The sequence below is a fragment of the Homalodisca vitripennis genome, chromosome 2 (assembly GCF_021130785.1).
Source record: "Homalodisca vitripennis isolate AUS2020 chromosome 2, UT_GWSS_2.1, whole genome shotgun sequence".
Lineage (NCBI taxonomy): Eukaryota > Metazoa > Arthropoda > Insecta > Hemiptera > Cicadellidae > Homalodisca > Homalodisca vitripennis.
The window spans coordinates 33,801,100-33,826,497 of NC_060208.1; the positions used below are offsets into that span (position 1 = coordinate 33,801,100).

Consider the following 25,398-nt stretch of genomic DNA (forward strand, 5'->3'; position numbering starts at 1 on the left):
AACCGAGATCTAATTTGTGTTATATAAAATCACAACCTCGTTTTGTTTCTTAAAATTAATAAAGACTTTTATCCTAAGAAGGAAACAGATCATTAGCCACACTAGTTTTGGTGGAGGTCGAAATAGGTCGGTTTGAAAAGAGTTAAAACATGTATGATAATTACTTCTAGGTGTAAATTTCCTTCGATTGACATACTTAAAACCAACCGCTTTAAACCAATGTCAATACAGACCCTGGAAGTGGCAACTTGAAATACGTTTATCTAACTGTCTCACTATGGTATAATTTATATTATTTATTGTATAACGGTAGGTTTTAAGTGTATAAAGCTAGGAAATATATAATGCAAGAAATAATTATCCTTTCATAATTTTAACCCTTTTGTATCTTTTCACTTCTACCTCGACCAAAACTAACGTAGCAATTGTTGGTTAAAGAAATAATTTTAAAAAATTGAACTTTTTATTTCATTATATTTGAAAGAAATGGCTCTACAAGTTTTACAGTAGGCTAACCAAAATTCAGTATAAGATTATTCTAAATTGTAAATACTTACTAAACCAATTATAAAAATGCCTTAATTAATTGTAATAAAAATATTGCTTTGTAAATGTATGTAATATTATTCTTAAAGTGTATTGAAATATTTTAACTAATTTAACAAACATAGATAAAAAGGTATAATAAACATTTTGGTCATAGATGTATATAGTTCTTTTTGTGTGTACGAGACTTATAAGCTGATTGAACACAACCGTCAATTATTAATGGTTAAGGTGTGGATTAAGCGGCACCAACATTGTTTGCCATAACTCTGGTTTCAATAAGATTACATACATTTGAAACTCTACTAAAAGTTTTAATAAAACCAAATAGAACAATATTATTGCTAGATTTTGTATCAAACCGTTATGTCAAGTTAGTAGTACAATTACTAGATATTTTCTGTTTTGGTTATAAATAACAATTGCAAATCAATTCTATTGTGTTTTGTCACCTTTTAATAAATAAGACAATTACACATAACTGTAAAAAGAACTTTGCGGTATTTATATTTGAACGTATATTTGAAAACTAGAACATTAAGAACAACTCTTTGTGACACAAAATCACTTCCGTAAGTTCAGTGGATAAGGAAAGCAACTAAGAGAAATGACATTGACTACTGAAATAAAAAAAATCTGTATTTTTGTAAACAAATATCAACAAGAGCAATAAAATTATAAATTTCTTATTACTTTTCAGATAATTAGTAAATTTTTATTGCATTAAACTATCAAAATGTCTTGATTCTTAAGAGGAATGGATACAGTTTTTTATCATCTATGAATCTTATTAATTTCGTATAGTATATTGTTTACTCTCGTTGTTATTTCTATTTTTTTCTTGTTGTTATATATATAATTTATTAATTTATTTTGTAAAATACCTTGTTGATTCATATAAATCAGTGCTAGTGGTTAGCGCTTCGCCTCCTTTTTTTACAACAGCTTTTAAATAGTGTTGTTTACTCTTAAGCCTTATATACACTGACATAATTTATTTAGTGGTGTTTTTATTATATTAACACTCACTTTGCTGCAATGATAACTCTATTCTTAGTTACTCTGATAAGCTTACTGACCACACTGATTTTGTAGTCATACTGATTCATGAGTTGTGTTGTACTAAATTAAATTAAATCAACTGTTCGTAAAATAAATAAACCAGCCAGATCATGATTATTTCGTACCCTGGACGACCAATAATTCGATCTCATGCACATCAATGACTCTGATGGTGATATATATTACTATCGTCTACAATCATTTCATTGAGCTAATGGAAGATGCGCGTGAGCTGCACATCGATGGAACATGTCACATTCACATACCAGGTTCGTATTAACGCCACTATCTTTCATTTATTTAAAATAATAATCATTAATTTAATGTAGTTTATGCCATAAATTGAGTTCTAGAATTACATGTACATATGGTAAAGATCATTGCTAGGCTGAGAAGGTCACAAATATTTGACAGGACACAAGGCCAATACTGATAAATAATATTAATTGTTAAGTATAAAAAAGTGAAACATTATTTTAGTAGTGTACAACCTATTACCTGCACACGTTAATAAATATTTAGCAAAATATAATTTTTTTGTGAATTAAAAACCTTCAATTCAAGTTTTAACTAAATCAAAATGTAAATGATAAAAGGAATATCCAAAATAAGAGCTAGGATTGTAAAAATCTTTCAATAAAAGCTTTTATGGTAAATAAGCATCTGTAATGTTCGCAAACTGGAACATATGTTTTCAGTAATAACCAAACTGGGCAATGGGCTTAGCCGAGGTATGGGTTTGCGTGCAGTATTTTTTATATACAAATGTTCATTGGTCAAATTCATATACTGCTTTGATTCAATATAGCGACCATTTAAACTTTAAAAAGTAACAACCCCGCTATTCACCAAAACCTGGTGAAATAAAAGCTAGTTCAATCTTAAAAAAAAAGTAAAAATAAAATAATCTTATAAATATCTCAGCCAAATTCATTGGTCAGCTTTCTCTTGTCAATACAGAGGCACTTGAAATTTACTAGAATTTAAAACTTCATTATTTATGAACTGAGTAAAATGTGAGGAATTTTTTGGAATGCATATAACATTTCCAAAATATTTTGTTAGTATAAATGTAATTTTTTTAGTAACAAACAGTTTTTGAGATATTTATAAAAATAATCTATTATTAATATTTTATCGGTAGCAAAACCTACATACTTCTTTTTACTAAACTGGAAACACGATTGCCTTGGTTAATTATAAAAAAGGAAGTATTTTGTACAAACATTGCAAAATAATTAATTGAGTATTGATGAGTATTAATTTTTTTATCAGTCATCTTCCATAATTCCTCGCACAGAAATAACATTTAAAACTTTATGAGGATTCATATTTATCTAAAAATTCCCATTTAGTAACAATTCATTTCGTCAATAATTTTGGAATCTCAGTTCCTTGTGGATATGGCAACTAACCTTGGTATAATTTTAGGGCCACGGGATTACTTAATTCATATTTTTCTGCAAAGTCTTGGATTGAGAATTTGTGACGATTCTCAGTAGTGTTTGACACTATTGGATCTTCGAAAGTGAGTTTCCCATGCTGCTTGTAAAGCAGGATAAGATACCTGTGAAACCCCCTCCTTTGAGGTGATTCGGAACCAACGTGATCTGCGACGATTTCCCCATTAGAGACATCATCACCTAGAATGTTACCCAAAATCCAGTGTAACATAACTGTAGAGTCTTTAATACTTAAAGTGTCAGGGTCCACCATGACCAGCATGTACCATCCTGTTGGCTCCACTGCGTAGTTGACTTCCGGTTGACTCCTCACTTGAGTAGGAGGCTGCTCGTTGCGGAGCTCCTCATTGACTCCTCCGCTGTCATAAGATTCCTCCTGGATGTCATTCCACTGAATTTCGTCCACTAAGTCTTGGAAAATGCTCTGCGGAGGAACCGCGTGTGCACAACACTGTGGGTATGGCTTCGTCGGATCGTCAGGAATTAAGGTCCAACCGAAAGGTGTTCCAACGTCATCACATCTAAAAATAAATTATGAGAAATATTAAGTTTCTTTTAATTTTTTTTATTTTCTGCAACTTTAATTGGTTTTCAAAACCAGATAACTTGTTTTAATTGTCCTATAGCGAATAATCTATTGATACTCTCGATGAATTATGTAATAGGGGGAATCAATAGTAGCATTAGTAAATTATCAAAATTACATCCTGCCTAATACAAAAAATTAATGTCAACACATAACATATTACACGAAATTAGTAAAGATTTATGAATTTTTAAAATAGCTAATTACTTATTTTCTACTTTATCTCTCATATTTTTATAAACGTACACAATGAAGGCTTTTACTAGTATTGAACTTAAAAAGCAATTCCTGTTATATCTTACTCTTTATTTAATGATAACATTTTCACTTTGTTACGGACATTAAAATCAGGTTCAATTTTATTAATTAGAGAAGAGTGTTACATTCTACATTAACATAACCATTAAATAAGAGATCTACCAGAAAAAAAGATCCATAAGCTGGAATATTCAAAGGTTATGATGTAATTAAAATGCTAAGAAACGAAAACCTTTTATGTACGAGTATGTTGAAATTATATTGTAATCACTGCATACATTAAACACTGGTTATATGCACATCGCGAGTTAGGACTTTTGAAAAGTAACTTATCAGGAATATAGGTTTGTAATCAGTAAAACGTTTATTGTTATATGAAATTTTACCAGAAAAAACTGAGCTTGACCTCTATAAAACTAAAAGTGGTTATGTAAAAAATTTCAATATATTGATTACAATTAGTGAAACCACAACAAATTTAATTTAAATTTGGATTTTCGTATTTTTTAGCTCGATTCTATAACCTGCTAAATGTATTTCAATCCACATAGCATTGCTTGTTTTCATTTCCGTGTACTGAAATTTCATTAATACGTTTTTTCTAAATGAGATAGGGCTTCTTTCAATGTTTGGCACATATGTACCTTAGAGCTGTTAAGGACATTTCGCTGTTTTAAATTTAGAATTCAGATGACCTCCCTTTCGGAGGCAAGTTATAAACGATATTATAACTGAGCTTTCTAAGAATCCTATAATTTACCTAGGGAATATCATGTATTAATTTATTGCTTTTAGGCGCTTACGACCTCACTTTTAGAAATTACTAAATGTAAGTCTCTATAGAAATTTTAAGTAATATATGTCACTATAACCAGGCGTACAAAACATAATTAGAATTTTGTAGGTTATTGCCGAATGTTTTCCAGTTTGTAAGCTTAAAAAGCATTCCTATCTGAATCAGCAATAAAATATACATGCATGGAGGGGAGGGGATTTCTTCCAATGTTTGTAACTTACTTTAGAGTTGCTACAGATTATTTCACATATTAAGTTCTTATTCTACATTACTTTTCTTTTGGAGGCATCGAACCCCGTTTAATGTTGAGTAGGATGCGGAGATATACCTTTCTATCAAATATCATAAATTAACTCGGTCTCAGGAGGGTTCACTTCTGGCTGGATTTTATCTTCCAGTTGAACCCGATGTATCACTTAAATTTGGCCAACCTTATAGATGTCTAGGAGCGGCTAATCACTAACCGCAAATGCCGAGATTCTGGAGTGCAAGGGTAGTTCGATAGGACTATCCAACTACGGGAGATGACTGTTGGAGTTGATGGGACTCCCTAAGTCAAAGGTTCTTGCTAGCCTAGACATAAGGGCCACTCCCTTTCTGCTTTGACTGGAGAGACTATTTCAGAGCTGGCTCCCACTTCTTCAGAGGTGACAAGACTAATGCTCTAATTCTTCCTCATGGATTACGACAGTAGGCGGTTCCCACCCCCAAACTTACTTATACAGAATATCCTCGCACTCCAGAAGCAGCACAAAGGTTCTTTTAGGATTAAGTGCTATTTCTAAGTTCTTGTCGTAGAAAAAATCACAAAAAACTTACAGAATTAGGGTTAGTTACAAAAGGAATACAGGGTTAGTACAGCAATTTTTACTGGTTATGTATTCATACCTTTATTGTGGAGGTCAACTATTACGACCTGTGGTCAAATAGATGGTTTAAAATAAGGAGATTCGACTATCTATACCCGCCACTTACTGCATAAATTTTCCAGAGGGGGCAAGTCCTAAAATTTGCAACCCTTTCCCTCCTATAAACTCGGTCAGTTTAAAAATTAATTTTCTAGCACTGATACGACTACAAAGAATTCATAATTCGACCTAAACAGAATGATGGCATGTATGACATCTTTCTACGATTTTCTACAATGTTTCTACACTACAAGGGAGTATGTACGAATACTTACGGATTCAGAGACCATATGTTCTCACCCATGCAGACATTCCTGGAACATTGACCGGGAATATCGTAATGTTCCTTGTCCTGGAATGTTCTTCCATACGCAGAGCAAGTAATATCTGCACAAACATGCTCCCATTATCTTAGAAACCAGTTCTTGTTAAGGCAGAAACGTCATGCAAAACTACAAGTAAATATTAAATGTTTGTAATATAAAATATTTGTAAATTTTAAGTAACTTGGTATATATATTTCTATGGCATATGACATAAATATCATAATGAGTGAATTACATTTAACTGTGGCATTCTCTCGTAACATTTATTCTATAGTAAATTGAAATTTTGTACAAATCAAAGTTATGAAAAAATACCTTTAATGACGTTCAAAAAAGAAATTTGCTTCTGTACACGACAGAATTGTATTGACAGGTTTGACACGTTATGTACTGTAATTCCTACAGATAGGGATTTGTAATCCAAGAAGCCAACCGACATCATTTGTTCTATACGGTCACTAAGTCACTATTAGTTACTTAACTATGGGCATAGATGAGAAAAAAACAAACGGATTGGGTTCACGCAACTGTAATTACGGAAAAGCAAGGGTAAGTTTTGTTCCAGTATTGGAGAATTTGACTCGTGTACTCTTAGTCTTTTAGTCAGTTTACAGACCGAGAGATTCAATGTGATTCTCAGCCCGACGATGCGCAGTAGCCTACTGGTCATGTGTTGTGGAGGGAGAAGAGGAGCTCAGTCTGTGAGCCAGCTCCCTTCCACCACCACTGTTTCAGGGGTTTTACTGTATATCTTTAATTCAATACAGTTTTATTTTATACTAAGTTGTTTATTTATTTATAAGTTTAAATATAAAACTGGTAATACCCAATTGATACTCTTTGTTTAAGGTTTATTTTTGACGATAGAAGGATTGTGAAGGAATCAACATTTTTCCGGACATTTGCCCTCGTTCAGTGACACAAAAAATCAGTAATACTACGTGTGAGATCTGCAATCTAATCTCTTCCTCAGGGAAATAACTAACTTAACACATAACTACAGCCTAGGTTAAAAAAATTATGTGGCAGTTATTAACCTAAAGAAGAGATCAAATTGGATTGGATTGGTTGGGAGTGCCGATGGCCGAGTGGCCTAGGATATTGGTCTTTGAGTCTGAGTTAGAGATAACGCAGGTTCAAATCCTGTCTGTGACCGTTGCACTTTTTATCACTACCATCCCTGGAAAACTCTTAGAGTCTTGTACTGTATCGACTTTCCCCTTTATTCTGTTTGATAAGATTCTCGCACAGGCCAGTGGCCCATGAGGACGGGCACAATAAGGCATAAAAGGGTATTGGCTTATCCTTTCTTATAAAGCAATATTGCAGATCTTGAAACGTATTGTTACTGATTTTTTGTTTCACTGAATGATGAAAAATGTACGGAAAACTTCTGCTTCCTTCACAAATAATATTCTTAAAATGCGCCAAATTTATAAATCTGTTCACATCAGGGAAAGTTATAACTTACACAAGAATCTATAAATAGTCATAAAGGCTTCCTTGATTTCAGCTGTAGTGTTTCTCACTTTAATTTGTTGCCTTATCTAATGTTAATCTTATGTGAGTCTCATTATTAAATTGTAAAGTTTTTCTTTACGTGATGACCTGAAAATTAATTGATTAAATTTAACCAATTTTCATTACTCAATCGATCTGAAATCTGAAAATATTTAGAAACAAATTTAGACTGATTAAATTAGACTTCCAATTTTAAGAAATCTCCCAAAAAATGAATCTATGAGTAAACTGAATTTTAATTACATGTTCAAACTTAATTCTGTACCGATACAGTGGGTCTATTATTATACAGGGCGTTTCAAAAAGGACTTTACAGCTTTGAAAATTCATATACAATTTATTAAACAAGGTACAGAGCTGGTTTTGGTGTTGTTTTAAAGGAAAACAGTTCAAGTTTTGACTCGCGTAGTCCGCTAGTGCCTAATCGCGCCGCACAAGCGACAGTTACGTTAAACATGGCTGCCTTCACTGGACCGGAGCGTGCTAGTTGTGTGTTTTGGTTTGAGGAATCAAAGTCTGCGACAACAGTTCAGCGTAATTTTCGTACCAAGTACACTAAAGATCCTCCTAGTAGGCCTACAATTTATGAGTGGCATAGTTGTTTTGTTTGTAGAAACAGGGTGCTCAGTGAAACATAAAAAATCCTCAGGTCATCCAAGCACATCTGACGAAGTCGTTGAGCAACTGAGACAATGTTTTGTAAACAGCCCTACGAAATAGACCCGGCGTGCATCTCGTGAGCTGCAAGTACCACATACTACGGTTTGGCGTGTGTTAAGAAAACGTTTGCACTTGAAACCATACCCCTATACCGATATTCGCTTTTGCAAGCAATTAAAGACACTGATAAGATTGCCCGTAGGAACTTCTGTGTGGATATGTTAAATCGAGTGGATGATGATGAACATTTCTTGGATAACATAATCTTTTCTAACGAGTTCACTTTTCACTTAAGTAGCAAGGTAAACACACATAACTGTAGGATTTGGGGCAGCGAAAATCCACATGAAACATTACAACTTGTTCGTGATAGCCCTAAAGTGAACGTTTTTTGTGCGTTGAGCAAGAGGAAAGTGTACGGCCCCTTTTTTTCTAAGAGAAAACCATCAATGGGATAGTGTACCTTGATATTTTGCAAAAATGTTTGATGCCACAGACCGATGTGGATAACCGAGAACGAAATGTTTTCTTTATGCAAGATGGTGCCCCACCACACTATCTGACTGTCGTCCGGGATTTTCTAAATGACCGCTTCCCAGGTCGATAGTTTGGCCGTGATGCACAAATTGCATGGCCCCCCGGTTCCCCAGACCTGACACCGCTACATATTTTCTTGTGGATTTTCATAAAAGATATGGTTTACGTACCTCCTTTGCCGGCCGCTCTACTTGAACTTAGAGCAAGAATTTACTGAATTTTATGAACACAATTGGTCATGTGTGCTTGAAAAGTACTCGAAATGAACTTTTTTGTCATTATTGGACAGCATATATACAGTATTTGAAATGATAAAAACTAACATGACGAACTACTCGCTTAGTGAACACAATTTGAGGAACAAACAAGCACAGCGTTTCCTTGGCCATTGCAAATCACAAAGCAATGCACCCTACGTAAGGTAGATTTATATATTTCATTGAAAACTACAAAAGAGATCAAAGAGTCGTTTTACACCCAGAACACATTACAATACTAATTAGTTAGGCTAATACAAAAATGTATATAATTTCTTAAATTAACCAAGGAAATGGGATTACGTAGCGAACACGGATAGGAAAAATTCTGCGGTTGCAGTTATTCATGCGTTTCAAGCACGATTACCGAAGAAAAAATATAGCAAGAAATAGTTGATGGCTACAGAAATTGTTGGAACTATCCAATAAATATCATGATATGTTGCCTATAAATTGTTTTTAATAAATAAATTTACGATTTCATTTTTGACGTTACTCTCGGTTTAACTTTGCTTGTAATTGTACTGATAATCTACTGGATATAGCACATCATCTTAACGAAACAAGAGAAATATTATATACCTCCCCTATTGATACTACGGTGACGAATGAATGTCATCTACCAATACTGATTCACGATCGCATATTTTAGATTTTGTATATATGTAAATAATTCACTGACGAAAACGACGAAATAACAACTATAAAGAATAAATTTTACAAGCAGTACCAATTAAGTAATATTAAAACATACTACTTTATTTAACTTGCAATTGAATTATAAACATTACACATATTTTAAGTATTATTATTACATATGGTATTATACAAAATATTCAAATGTGTGAGGTAAATATAACAACTCCAGTAGATATATAGTAGCCTAAATGGTTCCTTAATGTCCATGAAAAAATCCATATTTTAATTGAAACAATGCCAATGCTAACATTATTATCCAAGTAAATTGACCAACTCAAGGGTTATACAGATCTGTCACTGATTAATAATGTAACAGTAAGATAAATATAGAAATTAAACAAATATAAACACTTCAAGAACAGTAGATAAGTATCCAAAACTAATACTAAAGATCAAAGTTTTTCTCAGTTCTCACTTAATCGAAATTTTGGTCACTTAATTAAAATGATTAAATATTTCGGTCACGTTGATCAGAGCCAGCTTTATATACAATTCCATCAGGTAGGTAAATATCTTGTCAACGTTCTAAATAAAATTTTAAGTACGAAATTTATGAAATTATTGTTTCAACAAAGGGAAATTAAAGAAAAGTGAGGTTGCTCAACGCTAGTAATGTGCTAGCTTATAAAAAGAGAATATATTTTATAATTATAATTCAGTACTTTAAAAAAAGGAAAAAATTCACTATTAAGAGGTGTTCAATGATAATGCTCAAATATAGTGTACCAAAGGACCAAATGTAACTATTTTGGTTTTTTTAATACAAACTTTTAATTACAAGCCTTTTACACACCTGCTTATCACGTTCTTCATGCCATATAAGACAATGGTTTACCCTCATATACCTGTTTTACAAGTTTTACTATACATGAATATTTTCTGTTTCAGTGTAAATACAAGTGCCCTAGTAACAATATTATATCAAAGATATTTAAATCTGGTGGCGTTTTCACTAATGCAATTTTATGGAAATAAATATAAGTAGGGGAATTTAGACAAACATTTGTTCATGCCACATTGGCAAGGACAGGGTGGCAATTCTATGACGAAAGGTCGGTCTCCTTGTACAGTAGACCTTTATCTCTAATTATTAATTTAATTCACAATTTGTTGCAAATGAGTTCACTCACTTGTTCTGCGACGAAAAGACCTTACAGGATTTCGACCTCTTCTTGCCACTGCAACAAATCAAAAGACATTAATGTAAATAAAATACGGTGTCATACATTTTAGAACATAGTCCAGGAGATATGATTATTCTAAAGGCAAACTGAGTCCATCTTCTCATGTAATTTTATGCTATAGAATTAGAGTATTGATTTTGGTACATTCAGATTCAATTATAGTTTTAAATAGAGGAATGATAAATATTAAAATTAATCTAAAAAAGGTAAATAAAGGTAAATAAGACCATGTGGTTTAACTGTTTACACAGTCACTAATTATTGGACTATAAGCCTCGAGTCGTGCAGTAAAGATGAACATTAATAAAGACCGTTGGAAATTTTAGTTTTGAATTGCAAAGTACCTTAAATTAAAAATGTTAGAGCTTCCTTTGCAAGATAAATTAGCATTATAATTACATTAAAGTGAAAATCAGTGTAATTACAAGTTTTCCATTTCAGTTAAAATCTAGTGTTGAGAACATTAGTATAAAGAAGGAAAAATATGAACGTAAGAAACTGAATTCAATATAGTATGTACTGAAATAAAAATAACTTAACCAAATTTGTTGTGGACTCTTGAAATTTATTTACTTACAGCATTGCTAAAGTCATGAATTTCGACCACGATATTTCAAGGGAAAAGAGGAAAATGTCTTAACTCACTGCTCGGTTATAGGCATCAAAAAATGAAAGAGATAGAAGGTTATCTGTTGTCTTATTTAAAATCTAAAGCACACTTTTATGTCATAACCCGTATTTTGCTTATCTTAAAAATATGTATAAAGATACATATATATGTTAATAGTATGTGATACAAAATGCAATATTCATATTTAAATTGTAAGTCCTGGGAGAGGATTTACTTCCTCTAGTTCTGACAGGGCTTTAGGTTCTTCAGAGACCTTACAAATTGTATATTTCGATTAATATAAAAAATACTATATCATACACAAATATGATCGATGGAAGTTACCAAAGTTCGACTACGGTAAATGATAGTTACCATTTTGACTACATGTGGATAATGTATTGCTGAGGCGTGATCTAGGTAACAACCTTTAAAGGTTAACAATTGCCATTGAACTATTTACCGTTCAAATGTCATTTCCTGCATTAAATGTCTATGAGAACTCACAGAAAGTTAAATTAGAAAAGAACTTAAGTGTGAATCCAGATAAGATAAAATTGTGTCACAGAAAAATTGTACGAAATGTTAAACATGGACTACAAGCGTTTCAAAGAAGAAAAATAGCACAAAAGTAAGGAAATGGTGTAACTAGGGTAATCGGCGTGGCTGCTTACTTAATGACGTCTTTACCAAACTATAGTATAATATATACAGGGTGATTCATGAAGTTCTCCCCCCACTTCTACAGCACATTGTACTAGTAAAAATAATGAAAAAATGTTATATAAACATAGGTCCGAAAACGCTTCGTTAGCGAGTTACAGCTAGCGAAAGATTTCGCCTGAATTCCTGGGTAAAGAGTAAAATAAAGCCATACTGAACTTTTGGAAAGGTTAATTAAGTAAGAAATATCGTGGATTCTTATGTATTTTTACCTGATAAAGCTAATAAAATAGGTTTCAGAACTGTACCTGTAGTAGTTTTTGAGGGATTCAGGGTTAAATGCAAAAAATTGGGGCACGAAACAATGTTTTTTTAAGTTTAATGTACAATAACTTTGTTAAATTGGTAATAAATACATAAAATCAACAAACATTAATTGTAGATAATTTAATTCTGAAAAAATTGATATAATCAAAGTCTAAAATAAAACAGAAATAAGTACCAAAAAATCGATTTTATTCAGTATAATACATTACTAGCTGTAAAGAAATACCGTACGGTATTTAGTTAAAATAAAACAAAAACAAAATGTTTGTTCCTTAATGATGAGATAAATTGAGAAAACTGTTGAATAAATTTGTTTGTAAATAAAAATATCATGTTTTATTACGTTTTATTTTTTTTAATACAAATTTACATCAAATGTTCGAAAATAAATGAAGCAAACATTTTCCCATTATTGTTTACTAATCATCGAAATGCAGTTTTTTGTTTTATTAATTTCTAAGTTGGTAACGCACGAATAACAGCTGATCAACAATGGTATTCTGTACTGTTACGTTAGAACTGTGTATTAGTGGTTTTTTGCAAGCTACAGCAGGAGATCGGGTTCTGTGAATCGTGTTATTAAATGCAATTTTTCTGTTGAGTTATAATTCGATTGTTTATTCAGCGAAAAAAATGCCTTACTTATTTACATCAGAGGAATACGGTTTTTATTTTGGGTTACTGTAATGGTAATGCTAGAGCTGCTGTAGAAGAATATGAACTACGTTACCCTAATAGGAGGATTCCAGATACCAAAACAATTTCAGGAACTTTTCGCACTCTTCGGGAAACAGGATCACTACCAAGTACTAGAACCATTTATGAACGAGCTGTCCAACTTGATGATGATATTGTTATTAATGCTGTTCATCGCAGTCCAGGTGTAAGTACACGACGTATTTCTAGGCGGATAGGAGTTTCGCAGTCAACGGTGTGGAGGTCACTTAATCGAAAAAAATTTTATCCGTTTCATAAACAAAAGGTTCAACATCTACAGCTAGGGGATGGTCCGCTTCGCTTGGAGTTTTGCAACTTTTTGAATATTAATAATCAACTCTACAAGCGTATTTTGTTTACGGATGAGGCACAATTCACTCGGGATGGTGTCAATAACTTGCACAATGAACACTCATGGGCAGAAGAAAATCCACATGAGGTAGTGGAACAGAACTTTCAACACCGATTTAGCGTCAATGTCTGGTGTGGCCTTTTGCACAATCGGCTGATTGGACCTTTCATATTACCTGGACGCCTAAATGCTGAGTTCTATTTGCATTTCCTTCAAGAAGAGTTGCCGCAGCTGTTATAGAATGTTCCTTTACATCTCAGACAAAATTTGTACTTCCAGCATGACGGAGCACCTCCCCACTTTTCACGTGCCGTTTCTGCTTACTTAAATCATCAATTTCCTATACACTGGATTGGTCGTGGAGGGCCTCACCCTTGGCCACCAAGATCACCAGATCTATCTCCATTGGATTATTGCATCTGGGGATGGATGAAAGACATTTTATACAAGACAAAATTGAATTCTCGTGATGAATTAATTGCCCGTATTATGGATTCGGGCAGATACAGATACAGGGAAGTCCTGAAAAATTAAGAAACGCAACAAAAGCAATACACAAACGTGCTGCAAAATGTATTGATAATGATGGCCTCATTTTCGAACATCTATTATAAAAAGGTGCGTACGGTTGGCCCAACCTGATTAATTTTGTTTAAAACTAGTAATGTATTATACTGAATAAAATCGATTTTTTGGTACTTATTTCTGTTTTATTTTAGACTTTGATTATATCAATTTTTTCAGAATTAAATTATCTACAATTAATGTTTGTTGATTTTATGTATTTATTACCAATTTAACAAAGTTATTGTACATTAAACTTAAAAAAACATTGTTTCGTGCCCCAATTTTTTGCATTTAACCCTGAATCCCTCAAAAACTACTACAGGTACAGTTCTGAAACCTATTTTATTAGCTTTATCAGGTAAAAATACATAAGAATCCACGATATTTCTTACTTAATTAACCTTTCCAAAAGTTCAGTATGGCTTTATTTTACTCTTTACCCAGGAATTCAGGCGAAATCTTTCGCTAGCTGTAACTCGCTAACGAAGCGTTTTCGGACCTATGTTTATATAACATTTTTTCATTATTTTTACTAGTACAATGTGCTGTAGAAGTGGGGGGAGAACTTCATGAATCACCCTGTATACTAATATATATATATATATATATATATATATATATATATATATATATATATATATATATAGAATAGAATAGAATAGAATAGAATTTATTTATTCACCAATCATACATGTATTTGGCCCCGCTAAGTTAGAACTTGTCAGCGGGGTCCAGTAATAACAGTTTTGTGATGTACTGGTGGAAAACAAATAAAATTATAATATAACATACGTGCTAGAAAAGTACAATCTATTGAGTCTACTAGTGGCACAAGTGGGCAAATCCATGACAGCGATCAAAAGGTGGCTACTTATTAATACATATATACCGCTGCCTTTAATCAAATCAATCCAAAGAACAGCAACACATCATTGATAATCATAGCAATGTTATATTACAGTTCCAGATTAATTAATATAGCATACATTTTATTATCTTAAAGTCATTTGATTTTAGAATCACGTGAGGGTATACCGTATGCAGCATTCATCCAGCTGTTAATCACAAAACTACAGCGTACTATAGTTACATCTACAAACTGTTCCATTCCGACCCATCCCTGGTTCGTGAAGGTTATGGGAATATGAATATAACCTAAAAGTTAAACTTGCAGTGCATTAGCACGTGTAATTTAAACAATTCAAAATAAAAAAAGTGATTGCTTTCAATCTTAAATAAAGCAGCTAGTGATGCATTTATTTAATCCTGCCCTGAAACCTGATTTTACTTTCTTTAAGTGTTTGTGTTACGGTGTGTTTGTGTCTCCTAGTGTTTGTGTCTCCTTGTGTTGGTGTTCATATATTTTTAACAACTAACCACTCTTTAAAGACTATTTAAAACAATTAATATAATAAGTGCAAACAACGTGATCCGTTTCTAATCTCATCCTCTCAGATTTATAGTAGAATTGCTCCAAAATTGTAAATTTTGAACACATTGATTTTACCTCAATGTTTGAAAAACCTTAGAAGTTAATGTAAATTATTAACTGTTATATATTCCTAACACATCTCAATAATTAATCATTGCAACTATGAACCCGTACCATTCTCTATCCTGAGGGTCAAGCCCAGCAGTAATACTGCAGGTGATTTTATATCCGGCCAGTCCACAATCCAGAGACAATATTTAAGTACATGGGCTACCTACCATTTTTAAGTCCGAGCATCCATCAAAGTTTATTTATCGTAGCAGCTTCAAAATGTTGATGGCATATTGACTCATGATATGCTTATCATATCATTTGATGTATTATTATTATTATTATTATTATTGAAAACGTAAGTATAGCCTACTAACTTCTGCCAAGCTGCGTGTGAAAGTTTTGTAATAGTCCACTGGGGATATTAAAAAGTTTTTCACATAATCAAGTAAGAAATGGCAAACAGATCACTAAAAATCAACAATGTCACAGTTATGTGGTGCCTTATTGAGCAGCCGTCATATAAATGCACACCCGTACACCCAGATACCAATTTAATGCAATACAATGTTCATCCCTATAACATCCTATTCATACCTTAAACTAAAACTAGGCCTATCTAATTAAATACAATATTGTGTGATGCCCACATTAACTAACATATAAACTACTTATAGTTAACTAAATTATAATTAATCTGATTTAACACACATTGAGAAAGCCTTTACCTACTAGCCTATATCACAAACCTGATTGCCACACCATGAACTACCACCAATTTCAATAGACATAATTCCAGGAGTATTCCTATTATCTGTTTAACAGGATCAGTTAACAACTTAAGAACCTTAAAAATAAGTAACTACAGATAAATAGCTCTTTTATGTAGGCCTAGCATTATTACTGATAATCATAATACAGCAATGGCTTGTCATTCAATTGGCAATGTCAAACCATTCAACAGCTGAAATACAAAATATTACATTAAAGTACATTAAGGAGAATTTGACAGAAACAAAGGCCACACTGCTTACACCAAATCACCATTAGGTAGAATGAATAGGTATCTTCAAACAGCAATGCAGCCAACACCTGCAGTACAATAAACGGTCATCACCACAATATTCAGTACTTTAGTTATTTATAACCCATAATTTGATCCCCTTAGATTCAATTGTGGTGTTGGCTACTTGAAACTTCACATGGTGTACCCCAACCGGTAGTTTGGTTTAGTGATACCGTAAATTAGTAACATCTATGAATCTTACATCTACAGTATAATAAGCGGCCCTGACAAAAATATTATATATTCCTAATAGAGAAAAAAGTAATTTCAAAACTGTGTCAATCAATTAATATGAAACCAATATTAAACCAAAATAAATTAAAGATAACTAAATAGAACAAAGACAACATTGCCTACGCCAAATCATAACCTGGTAAGGTGGTCACCTTCAACCAGCAATCGGAAAGCAGCCAACGCATGCAGTATAATAAGCGATCACCACAACATTATTCGATAGTTTAGATAATTCTAGCTGACAATTTGATACCCTGAGATTTAATTGTGGTGCTGCCCGCTTAAGAGATCACACAGAGTACACTAACCATTTATCTGGTTGAGTGAGAACTCTTAACTAACAATATCAATAAAGCTTACACTTGTAGTATAATAAGCGGCCACCATCACAGCATTTGACACATCAGGTACAGAGTTTCTAATCAATAAATTGATATCCCGAAATCAATTATGGTATCGGCCATCCACCTCACCACAGATCAAACTTACATATAAATAAACTAAAAACTACATCAACCAAATTATTCCAATAACATCTACTTCTACATTCAGTAACAACAAAACAAGAACCCATCTCATAATCACTGACTAACAACTACAATACGTTTATTGTATATAGTTTTACAATAAACGTATATAGTTATACGTTTATTGTATATAGTATTTTATATATATATATAATATAGTATAATATATTAGTTTAAGAAAAAGAACGTTCAATTTGTGTAGGCTCAAAAAGTGTAAATATTTCTTCCAAGAACTCAGAATGCATCAGAAACGCACCTGTACTGATTAGGTATTTATAATTTTGATAACACGTTTACGTTTTGTATGGACCATATAAATTTACGTATATCATGCGAAGTTAAGCAACTATGAAAAAGTACTACGATACTCGTATTTTAATACTAAATAAACGTATTTCTCCCTAATTTTATAATTAACTATTATTATAAGTAGAACCTTAACTTTTTACATCAATATATTTATTACTAATTAACTATCCTTTTCGTGTAAAGCAACAACGAAACAAATAATATTAGTTTAAAATAATAATGATTAAGTAAGAGTGCACCACACCACAAAAGTAAACTTTTAATTCAGTAGAACCATGTGTAATGTAAATAGATAAAATAAAGTTGACTCTTATTTACCTGGACTAGCTACAGTAAACAGAAGACACAAGGCACAGACGAGAGCATAGGTTAGACGAACCATTGCTGACTGGCTGAAAGTTATAGTACCCACCGATCACAACGACCTCTGCGGGTTCAAACATTAAATAGATGACCTTTGAGGCACATTCAGGAAGTTAGTGCCGTGTATTATGTGTAGCAGTACTAGAGAAAATTTTATTACTATTGCAACTGTAGTGTAGATAGGCCTACTCATATGGTGTTATTAAATTAATTGCGTATATGCGTCTCGTATGAAAACACTTTATACATGTATTAATTGTATTATATAAATTTTAGCATATTATTATTTTCGTTGCGAAGTTTTTAAAATATATTTTTCTAAACAATTTTCGAATTCGAAATTGCCTACACTATCATTACGAAAGTTTATTATTATATTGTTACACTAATTAGGTAAGCAAAGGTTCTTAACAACATTCTCTCCAAGTTCACGAAGTATCAAACATCACTGGTAACAAAATGCATATGTCAACGTGTGATGTGCATTTAATGGCTGAGCTTTAACGAAGCTTAATAGTCGAGAGGCTGGATATATTTCTGGCACAGGTAGTCGAGGACATAATACATGTGTGTGTCAAATTTAACTTTCCTAAGACGGCTGAAAATTTTAAACAATCATATAGGTTTTTTATAAATTCAAAACCATTTGGTGAGGGTTTGGACTCCATGAAAATCTTTTATTTATTTTTTTCAACGCTCAACGCATGAGGCACATATATGACAAATTCATTGCTATACGACATCGGGGAGTTTGAAAATAAACATAGTTGCTCTAAGACTTGCAACCACATTCAACCTGTGGATGTTTGATCATTATCATTTGTTTTCAAAATTTTCTGTGTCAATTATTAGGCACGTCTGTGTAAAATTTTATCTCTTTAAGACATTGGCAAGTAGGAAAAACATAAATATAGTTGTTTTAAAGGTTTAAACCCCTTTTACCCCTATGGGTAATTATCGTAATTTTTATGAAAGTTCTTTTATTTTTCTGTAAAGCGTATGAGACACATATGTGTAAATTACGTCTTCTAAGACATTGAGAATATAAGAGACGATATATATTTGTTCTAGAGGTCGCAACCACATTTCAACCCCTATGGATGTTTGATCTTTATGAAAATGCTCCGGCTTTTCAACTTGAGCTATGAGGAATACGTAAACAACTGCCAAATGTAAACTTCCGGACGTATTTGAAAAGATGAAAATTAGTGATGAGTGAGTGAGGGCTTTGCCTTTCTTGTATATAGAGACTATAAGTGCTTAACTATGTCCAAAATTGGGTAGGGGAAAGAAGAGGTATATCTAAGAAGTCTCTGAGGTATTTAACGTGTATGACTTTCTATTTTTATACAATGAAGTACACCACAGACGTGTCGCGTAATGGGCTTCTCATGGGTTGCACAAAATATAAATATGTCAGTTATTTCTGGAATTAACTATTGCATACTTTAAAATAAAACATTTTGGGGGACACTATCTTTATTTCATTTAACAATTTCAATGGAGTGTTGTACGAGTATTTTGATCAAGCAAAAACTCTATTCAGCTGATCCAATAAGCAGCTGTGTGCAGCTTGACAAGATAAATGGAACCGGCAGCAGCTACATTAGGTCCATGCTACTGTTGGAGGTGAAAACAATTTAATAAGATCAGTTCTTCTTATAGCATAATCCATCCTCACTCGGTTAGAATATATAAAATTTTAAATTAATCCAAATTATGATTATCTTAATGTCGCATACATTTTAAAATAAATCCAAAGTATTAGATTAAATTTATATTGAGTCGAGTAAAATTACATCATAGGCCTTTGAGTGTTTTCTAAATACCATGATCAAAAATGTATACATTTTAGCGAAGCAGTTTAGATGATATTACTCAGAATGCTCGTGTAGAACTTCTTGCTAATTATTAAAAATAACGGTTATATTTTAAAACGAAAAGCTTACGCAAAGTGCTTACAGTCTAGAACGTGTATCAAATTCAGGCGATGCTGTAAAATAGTTTATTTAAACCTTTGCACAAATACGAATGTTAGCCACCTTGATCCATTTGTTGGGTGAAAGTAGCTAGGGATCTTAAAAAAGTTACAAGCAAAACTAGCTATGTACCAAGTTCAGTTTCAACAGAAAAACTTCGCATTCACAAGCCCGCATTTTTATTTATAATTCCATAGATATTATTATATAAATATTTATATTTTGACGGTTGTGTGTTCTTTGAGCCGTGATCAATGCAAATTTCAAAAATTCTCCCGGATTGAAAATGATATTTGAAGGCATACTCCTTACATGAAATAATATCTGAAAGTTTAGGAGCCATACATTAATCTCGTGGTGTACTGGATTAGTGCAAGAGTACATGAGCTTTCAAGAGTTGCCGCTAGAGTGCTACACCTGAGGGTAGGGACGATAAGTAGTTCTGAACGTGTAAGACAGCACCAACTTGATTATATCGAATCATTGTAATTCCTCTTTATACAAATTTAAAAAAACCTCTTCTAAACAAGTGTAAGACAGCTAATATACAAAATCGTGTATACCTGTACTTTACAAATCATGGCAACTCAATGGCATATACTCAATACTGTTTAACACGTAAAACCTCTATATCGTGTTACATTAATAACACCTAAACTGTTTTTTGTCGAAATAGATGTATTATTTTACCCCACTGTAAGCCATATTGCTGTATCTAATATAGAGGCCAATCTCCAACTGAATCATGGTGAACAGTTATCCTGATAGCTAACAATCGAGTTGTTTTAAAGATATGATTAATATGTATTCAATTGATTATTACAAATTTTTTAACATAATATTTTTATTGGTTTATCAGAAGAAGATTTCAAACTTGTTCTTCTGATGGAGTAACACGTATTAATCATACTTGTTTGATTGAGATATCTCTTATAATTACGCGACCAAAAATATGGGTTTAAATTGTTTAAAGTTTAATATTGTTCTTTTGGAATAAAACTCAACATCGTTCCATTACGGCCGGCACTTATTAGCCTACTCTCTGAGTTTAATACACGTCCACATTTCTGAAATAAAACTCTACCTATCAACTAATACACTTTCATGATACATTCTTCTCGTTTCATTAAGAAGATTTCTGTCATTCCAGAACCTTTTTTTGGGACGTTTCATGTGACCATGGACTGAAGAATATTGGCAAAATTGGGCTCACCCCCACTAACATTACGTCATGGGAACACTTCTTTCGTAAACATTCTCGCTTACATCGTCATGTATCTAGATTGACTTTCTAACAGGCGGTAGGCCTATGTACAGGGTGTATTCTAACTCGAACCAACCGTTACACCAGGTTGTCAGAAGTTCATTATCTCTTACAAATCAATGTGAATGAAGTAGCAAAATGGGTATGAATATCCTCGATAGTAAGCTTACTTGTGTTGTGTCATCCGTCGTGTACTCGAAGTGCATCTTCCATTGGTGTTTTAGGACGCCTTATTTCTAAGTTCGTGTTGAAAGACTCGTTTAGTTGATAATGTTTTATCATAGTATGAACTACATATGTTTTTACTTTTATTCACATTTGTAGATTTTTGTCGTTGTTAATGTTGCGTGATATGTCATGGTAATATTCTATCAATGTCTTTTATAGTATTCTTCTATTTATTTATTGCATTGTGTTTGCTGCCTCTCTATAAGCGGATAATGTTGACCATTGTACTTTGCAAACTAATGTAATGGTTGATCCTTTGAAAATTAATAAAATTGAAAATGAAATGAAATGGCTACGGCACGTCACAGATCGGGAACCAGTTCGCAACGATTCGTTTTTATAACCTTGGAAAAATGTCTTGCATAAAAAACAGTACCTGTAGTTACCACCCATGCTCCACTGGTATATTCCATGAATTATATCACTATGTCATCAATATGGCATAATTATGCTATGTCCTCATGATTCGTTTCTGGTGTCTATAAAGACATGTCGTTCTGTCTGTATCCATGCCATTTACCGCAAAGATTAACAAGCGTTCCATAAATGCTAATTCAGTTTTCCGTCTTCATGTGAAACCTCTGAACCTACTCAAGCAAGCACGAAAAAGAACCCCACTGATTGTAATATTGCACGTATCGTCTAAGAGCACGATCCCTGCATCCCACCACGTTTTAACTGTGAAGTCTGTCTGGATTTTAAGAAGCGCACGCACTTGTTAATATGAGATAATTCTACGGTAAGTTACCTAGTAAAACACTTTGATTATCGTCCTCTCGAATAATCACTTTGATCGTCCTTGAAACATGAGCCCCTTTGGAGTTATGGGTATTGTAACTGACGTGCTCGAGGATAGTTTGGATGCGTTGAACATTCGCTATGATAAATGCTTTAATTTTGATAAAAATGAGTTGTAAGATAGTTTAAAGTAGGCTATTTCATGTAAGCATAACATTTATTCAAAACTGTCATAGTTGAAATACATATTTACTGAAACAGTAGTACTTCTTTCAATACTGCGTGTACAAATACACTTACGTTTTCTCCCTATACTTGTCTTTTTTAACACTCTGTTATGAAAGGACATAATATAAGAGTGGTTAGGTAGTTTCGAAATGTAAAAGACTGCATTGTTTATACTGCACGTAAATTTGAAAAAAGTATAGAAAACTATCGGTTACAAGTGATAATATGACTCAAATAATACGATAAATAAACTTGTTTTACTTTTCATAATGTCATTTAATATTATTAATATTCACTTACAAAAGGAGGTAAAATGTATAGCCTTTTTCTTTTGTTTTTTACATGCGGGTATAGTTTAATGATTTTCTGATTATTTGTAAATTTTTTATCCAAAGTATTTCTTGTTTCTAAAATATAATTTAAGGAAACATGGTACAATCCATACCCGGACCTGTACTGTCTCTATACGAAGGTTTCACGAACTTCAAAACATTGCCGCTAGAGTGCTGCACTATAGCATATAAACTCATTGCGTGCTATGTTCTAGAGTGTTTGTATTGTATTGAATAATATTTAAAGGCTGACTGAATCCACTCTTTAACTTTAACAAACTATAATGCGAATGTAAAGTAAAAATACCGCAATTTAGTTAAGCTATATATATATATATATATATATATATATATATATATATATATATATATATAAATTTCAATAAACATTGAATCACAAAAAGTACTTGCTCCGCCGGGAGTCGAACCCGGATCTCTCACTTGCCGGGTGAATGTGCTACCATTACACCACAGAGCGCTTACTTTTTCCGATTCAATTATTTTGTATTTGGCCGTATCTGTCACATATGCGTTTAAATAAGCAAACTAACATATGATCGGAAGACCAAACACCTGTCAAACGACTTTTATTTACGTTAAATTGTATAAATGGCAATAGCCTTATTTAATTTCAATATATATATTGTTTATTTATTTATTTATTTATTTAACTTTTAAATGCTCCTGTTTGGTAACAGTGATTTTATTTTTATTTTAATAATTATTATGACTAGAGATCTTACCTAGTGAATAACGATATATTTAAGAGAAACCAGTACTAATGAAACTTTAGAGTACGGATATATTTATTTTACCTTCATGTTTACACAAAAACTGGAGAACCAAGTTTAAGAACCCCCTCCATTTCACGTAAAGGCACAAATGTTATAATGATTTATTTAATTACATTTATTTTGTTAAATTAGTATGAAATTGTCATTCGTTCAAGAATTACTGACCACATTCACTGTATTTTATCTGTATCAACATGCAAATACAAAGAGTTCACCATTAAACACTCAGTGATTATATTTAACGTGAAATATTATAAGCAAGGACAAAATCATTTTTATATACACGTTTAAAATTAGATCCCGTGCAAAATTCTGTCGATGTCTAATTGTAAACTGAATGAGTTTTTTATGCGAGGCAATTTTTCTTTTTAGTCGTATTATGTCCGTACTCATTAACCACTGGTTAATTGAGTTAAACGTTAATTTCATGTAACCAGAAAAAATTATAAATCATAGCAGGATATTTAGATTTTTACTAACGTTAAAAGATTTATTCAATTAATTAATTTATATAGTCCGTATACTTGCAGAAAATGTCATGAAACTGCGTTGCTTGTACTGTATTGATGTGAAGGTCCATGAACTTCATATAGGTGCCGCTAGAGCGCCGCACTTGTCGCTGTAGGTGTATTCGATCATGACTCACATTATAGCTTACAACAAGCTTAAGAGCCAGGTATTTAAATGACCTTGAGTTTCATCTTCAACAGAACAATGTTGATCTCCAAGCACATTTACACTCTCATTGGTGATTGTTGAATTATAAAATATGTTACAGATGATAAACCGACATCTATATATTTACTTGGTTCTATATTAGAGTAGAATACTTTAGGAATATTTGAAGAATGAAATATTTAGTGAATTCTATCTAAATATACAATAAAATACCAAAAATATTTTAAATGGGATGCGTATTATTTATATTTTTTAAATGAGACATTTTTCGTACTTACGACTAAGAATAAGGTTTTAAAATTGATTCAAGTTCAAAATTGTTTTTGAAGGACTAAAATGACGGACAACTGTCCATTTACTTTTTGGGTTAAAGTTCTTAACCCAAGAGACACTACGCGACATGTTTATAATCTATGGAACACTTTTATCAAGATTTCGTATAAACAATACAGACAAATGAACGAGGGCTAATCATTGATACTGCGAACAAAAAAAAATTGACAGGGTTCTTTCTTGAATAAAGAAAAATCTATGTACCAAGTTTCAAGTCTTCAGGACCTTCCCATTAAGAGTTATAACAACCTACAATCCTATTTAGCAAGGTTAGTCTCTTTAACAGTTTCTATCAAGAGTTATAACACAGATGAATGAACAACGACACGATTTTAAGAAGGCCGTATTGGGCCCTCAATATTATGACTAACAGGTCTGCACCATGCATTGAAGACCCATTACCTTACTCCAACAACTTCTCACATCCATGTGGCTCATTTTGTAGTGATTACGTAATGGAGTTTTGTTATACCAATTACGTAACTCCTTTCCATTTATATATCAGTTAATCCCGGTGAAGTGACATTTAGTGAGGACGACATTCATTTTCGTGTTAATCCTCCAGCTTTTTTAGGGCTCAGTCTGGAACCTGAAGATAATATTCTAGTTTAATAAAGATAATTGATGTGCCACCTACGGTATGATGTTAACTGAACTACCTTTCCCTTACTGGTTTTCCTCCGTCATGAACACTTTTTATGAAATGTTGAAGATGGAGATTGTATTGTGATTGACTTTTTGTGACATTCTAGTTATTGTGACGTTCTAAGGCTGTGGTTCTCCATCAAGGTACGCCCCATGTA

The 25,398-nt window shown here is 32.6% G+C and overlaps 2 protein-coding genes across 2 annotated transcripts in view; both read right to left on the reverse strand.

Annotated features, from left to right (window-relative positions):
- Nucleotides 1–25,398, reverse strand: part of LOC124353775 (protein D1-like) — a 123,808-nt gene that overhangs the window by 89,017 nt on the left and 9,393 nt on the right. The gene's annotated exons all lie outside the window — the stretch shown is intronic.
- LOC124353776 lies at nucleotides 455–18,055 on the reverse strand. Its single transcript, XM_046803778.1, has 4 exons — nucleotides 17,977–18,055; nucleotides 10,750–10,797; nucleotides 5,895–6,006; nucleotides 455–3,592 (listed from the first exon to the last, which is right to left on the reverse strand). The coding sequence occupies exons 1-4, from the start codon at nucleotides 18,038–18,040 to the stop codon at nucleotides 3,019–3,021; spliced, it is 798 nt and encodes a 265-aa protein (XP_046659734.1). The 5' UTR covers nucleotides 18,041–18,055; the 3' UTR covers nucleotides 455–3,018.

What these genes read in the sequence shown, in the direction of transcription:
- LOC124353776 (XM_046803778.1), bottom strand. Translation starts at nt 18,040, where the DNA reads ATGGTTCGTCTAACCTATGCTCTCGTCTGTGCCTTGTGTCTTCTGTTT. An exon ending in GTCTTTTCGTCGCAGAACAA is followed by an intron (nt 6,007 to 10,749) that starts GTGAGTGAACTC and finishes ATGTTTGTGCAG; the next exon opens with ATATTACTTGCTCTGCGTAT. An exon ending in AACATATGGTCTCTGAATCC is followed by an intron (nt 3,593 to 5,894) that starts GTAAGTATTCGT and finishes ATTTATTTTTAG; the next exon opens with ATGTGATGACGTTGGAACAC.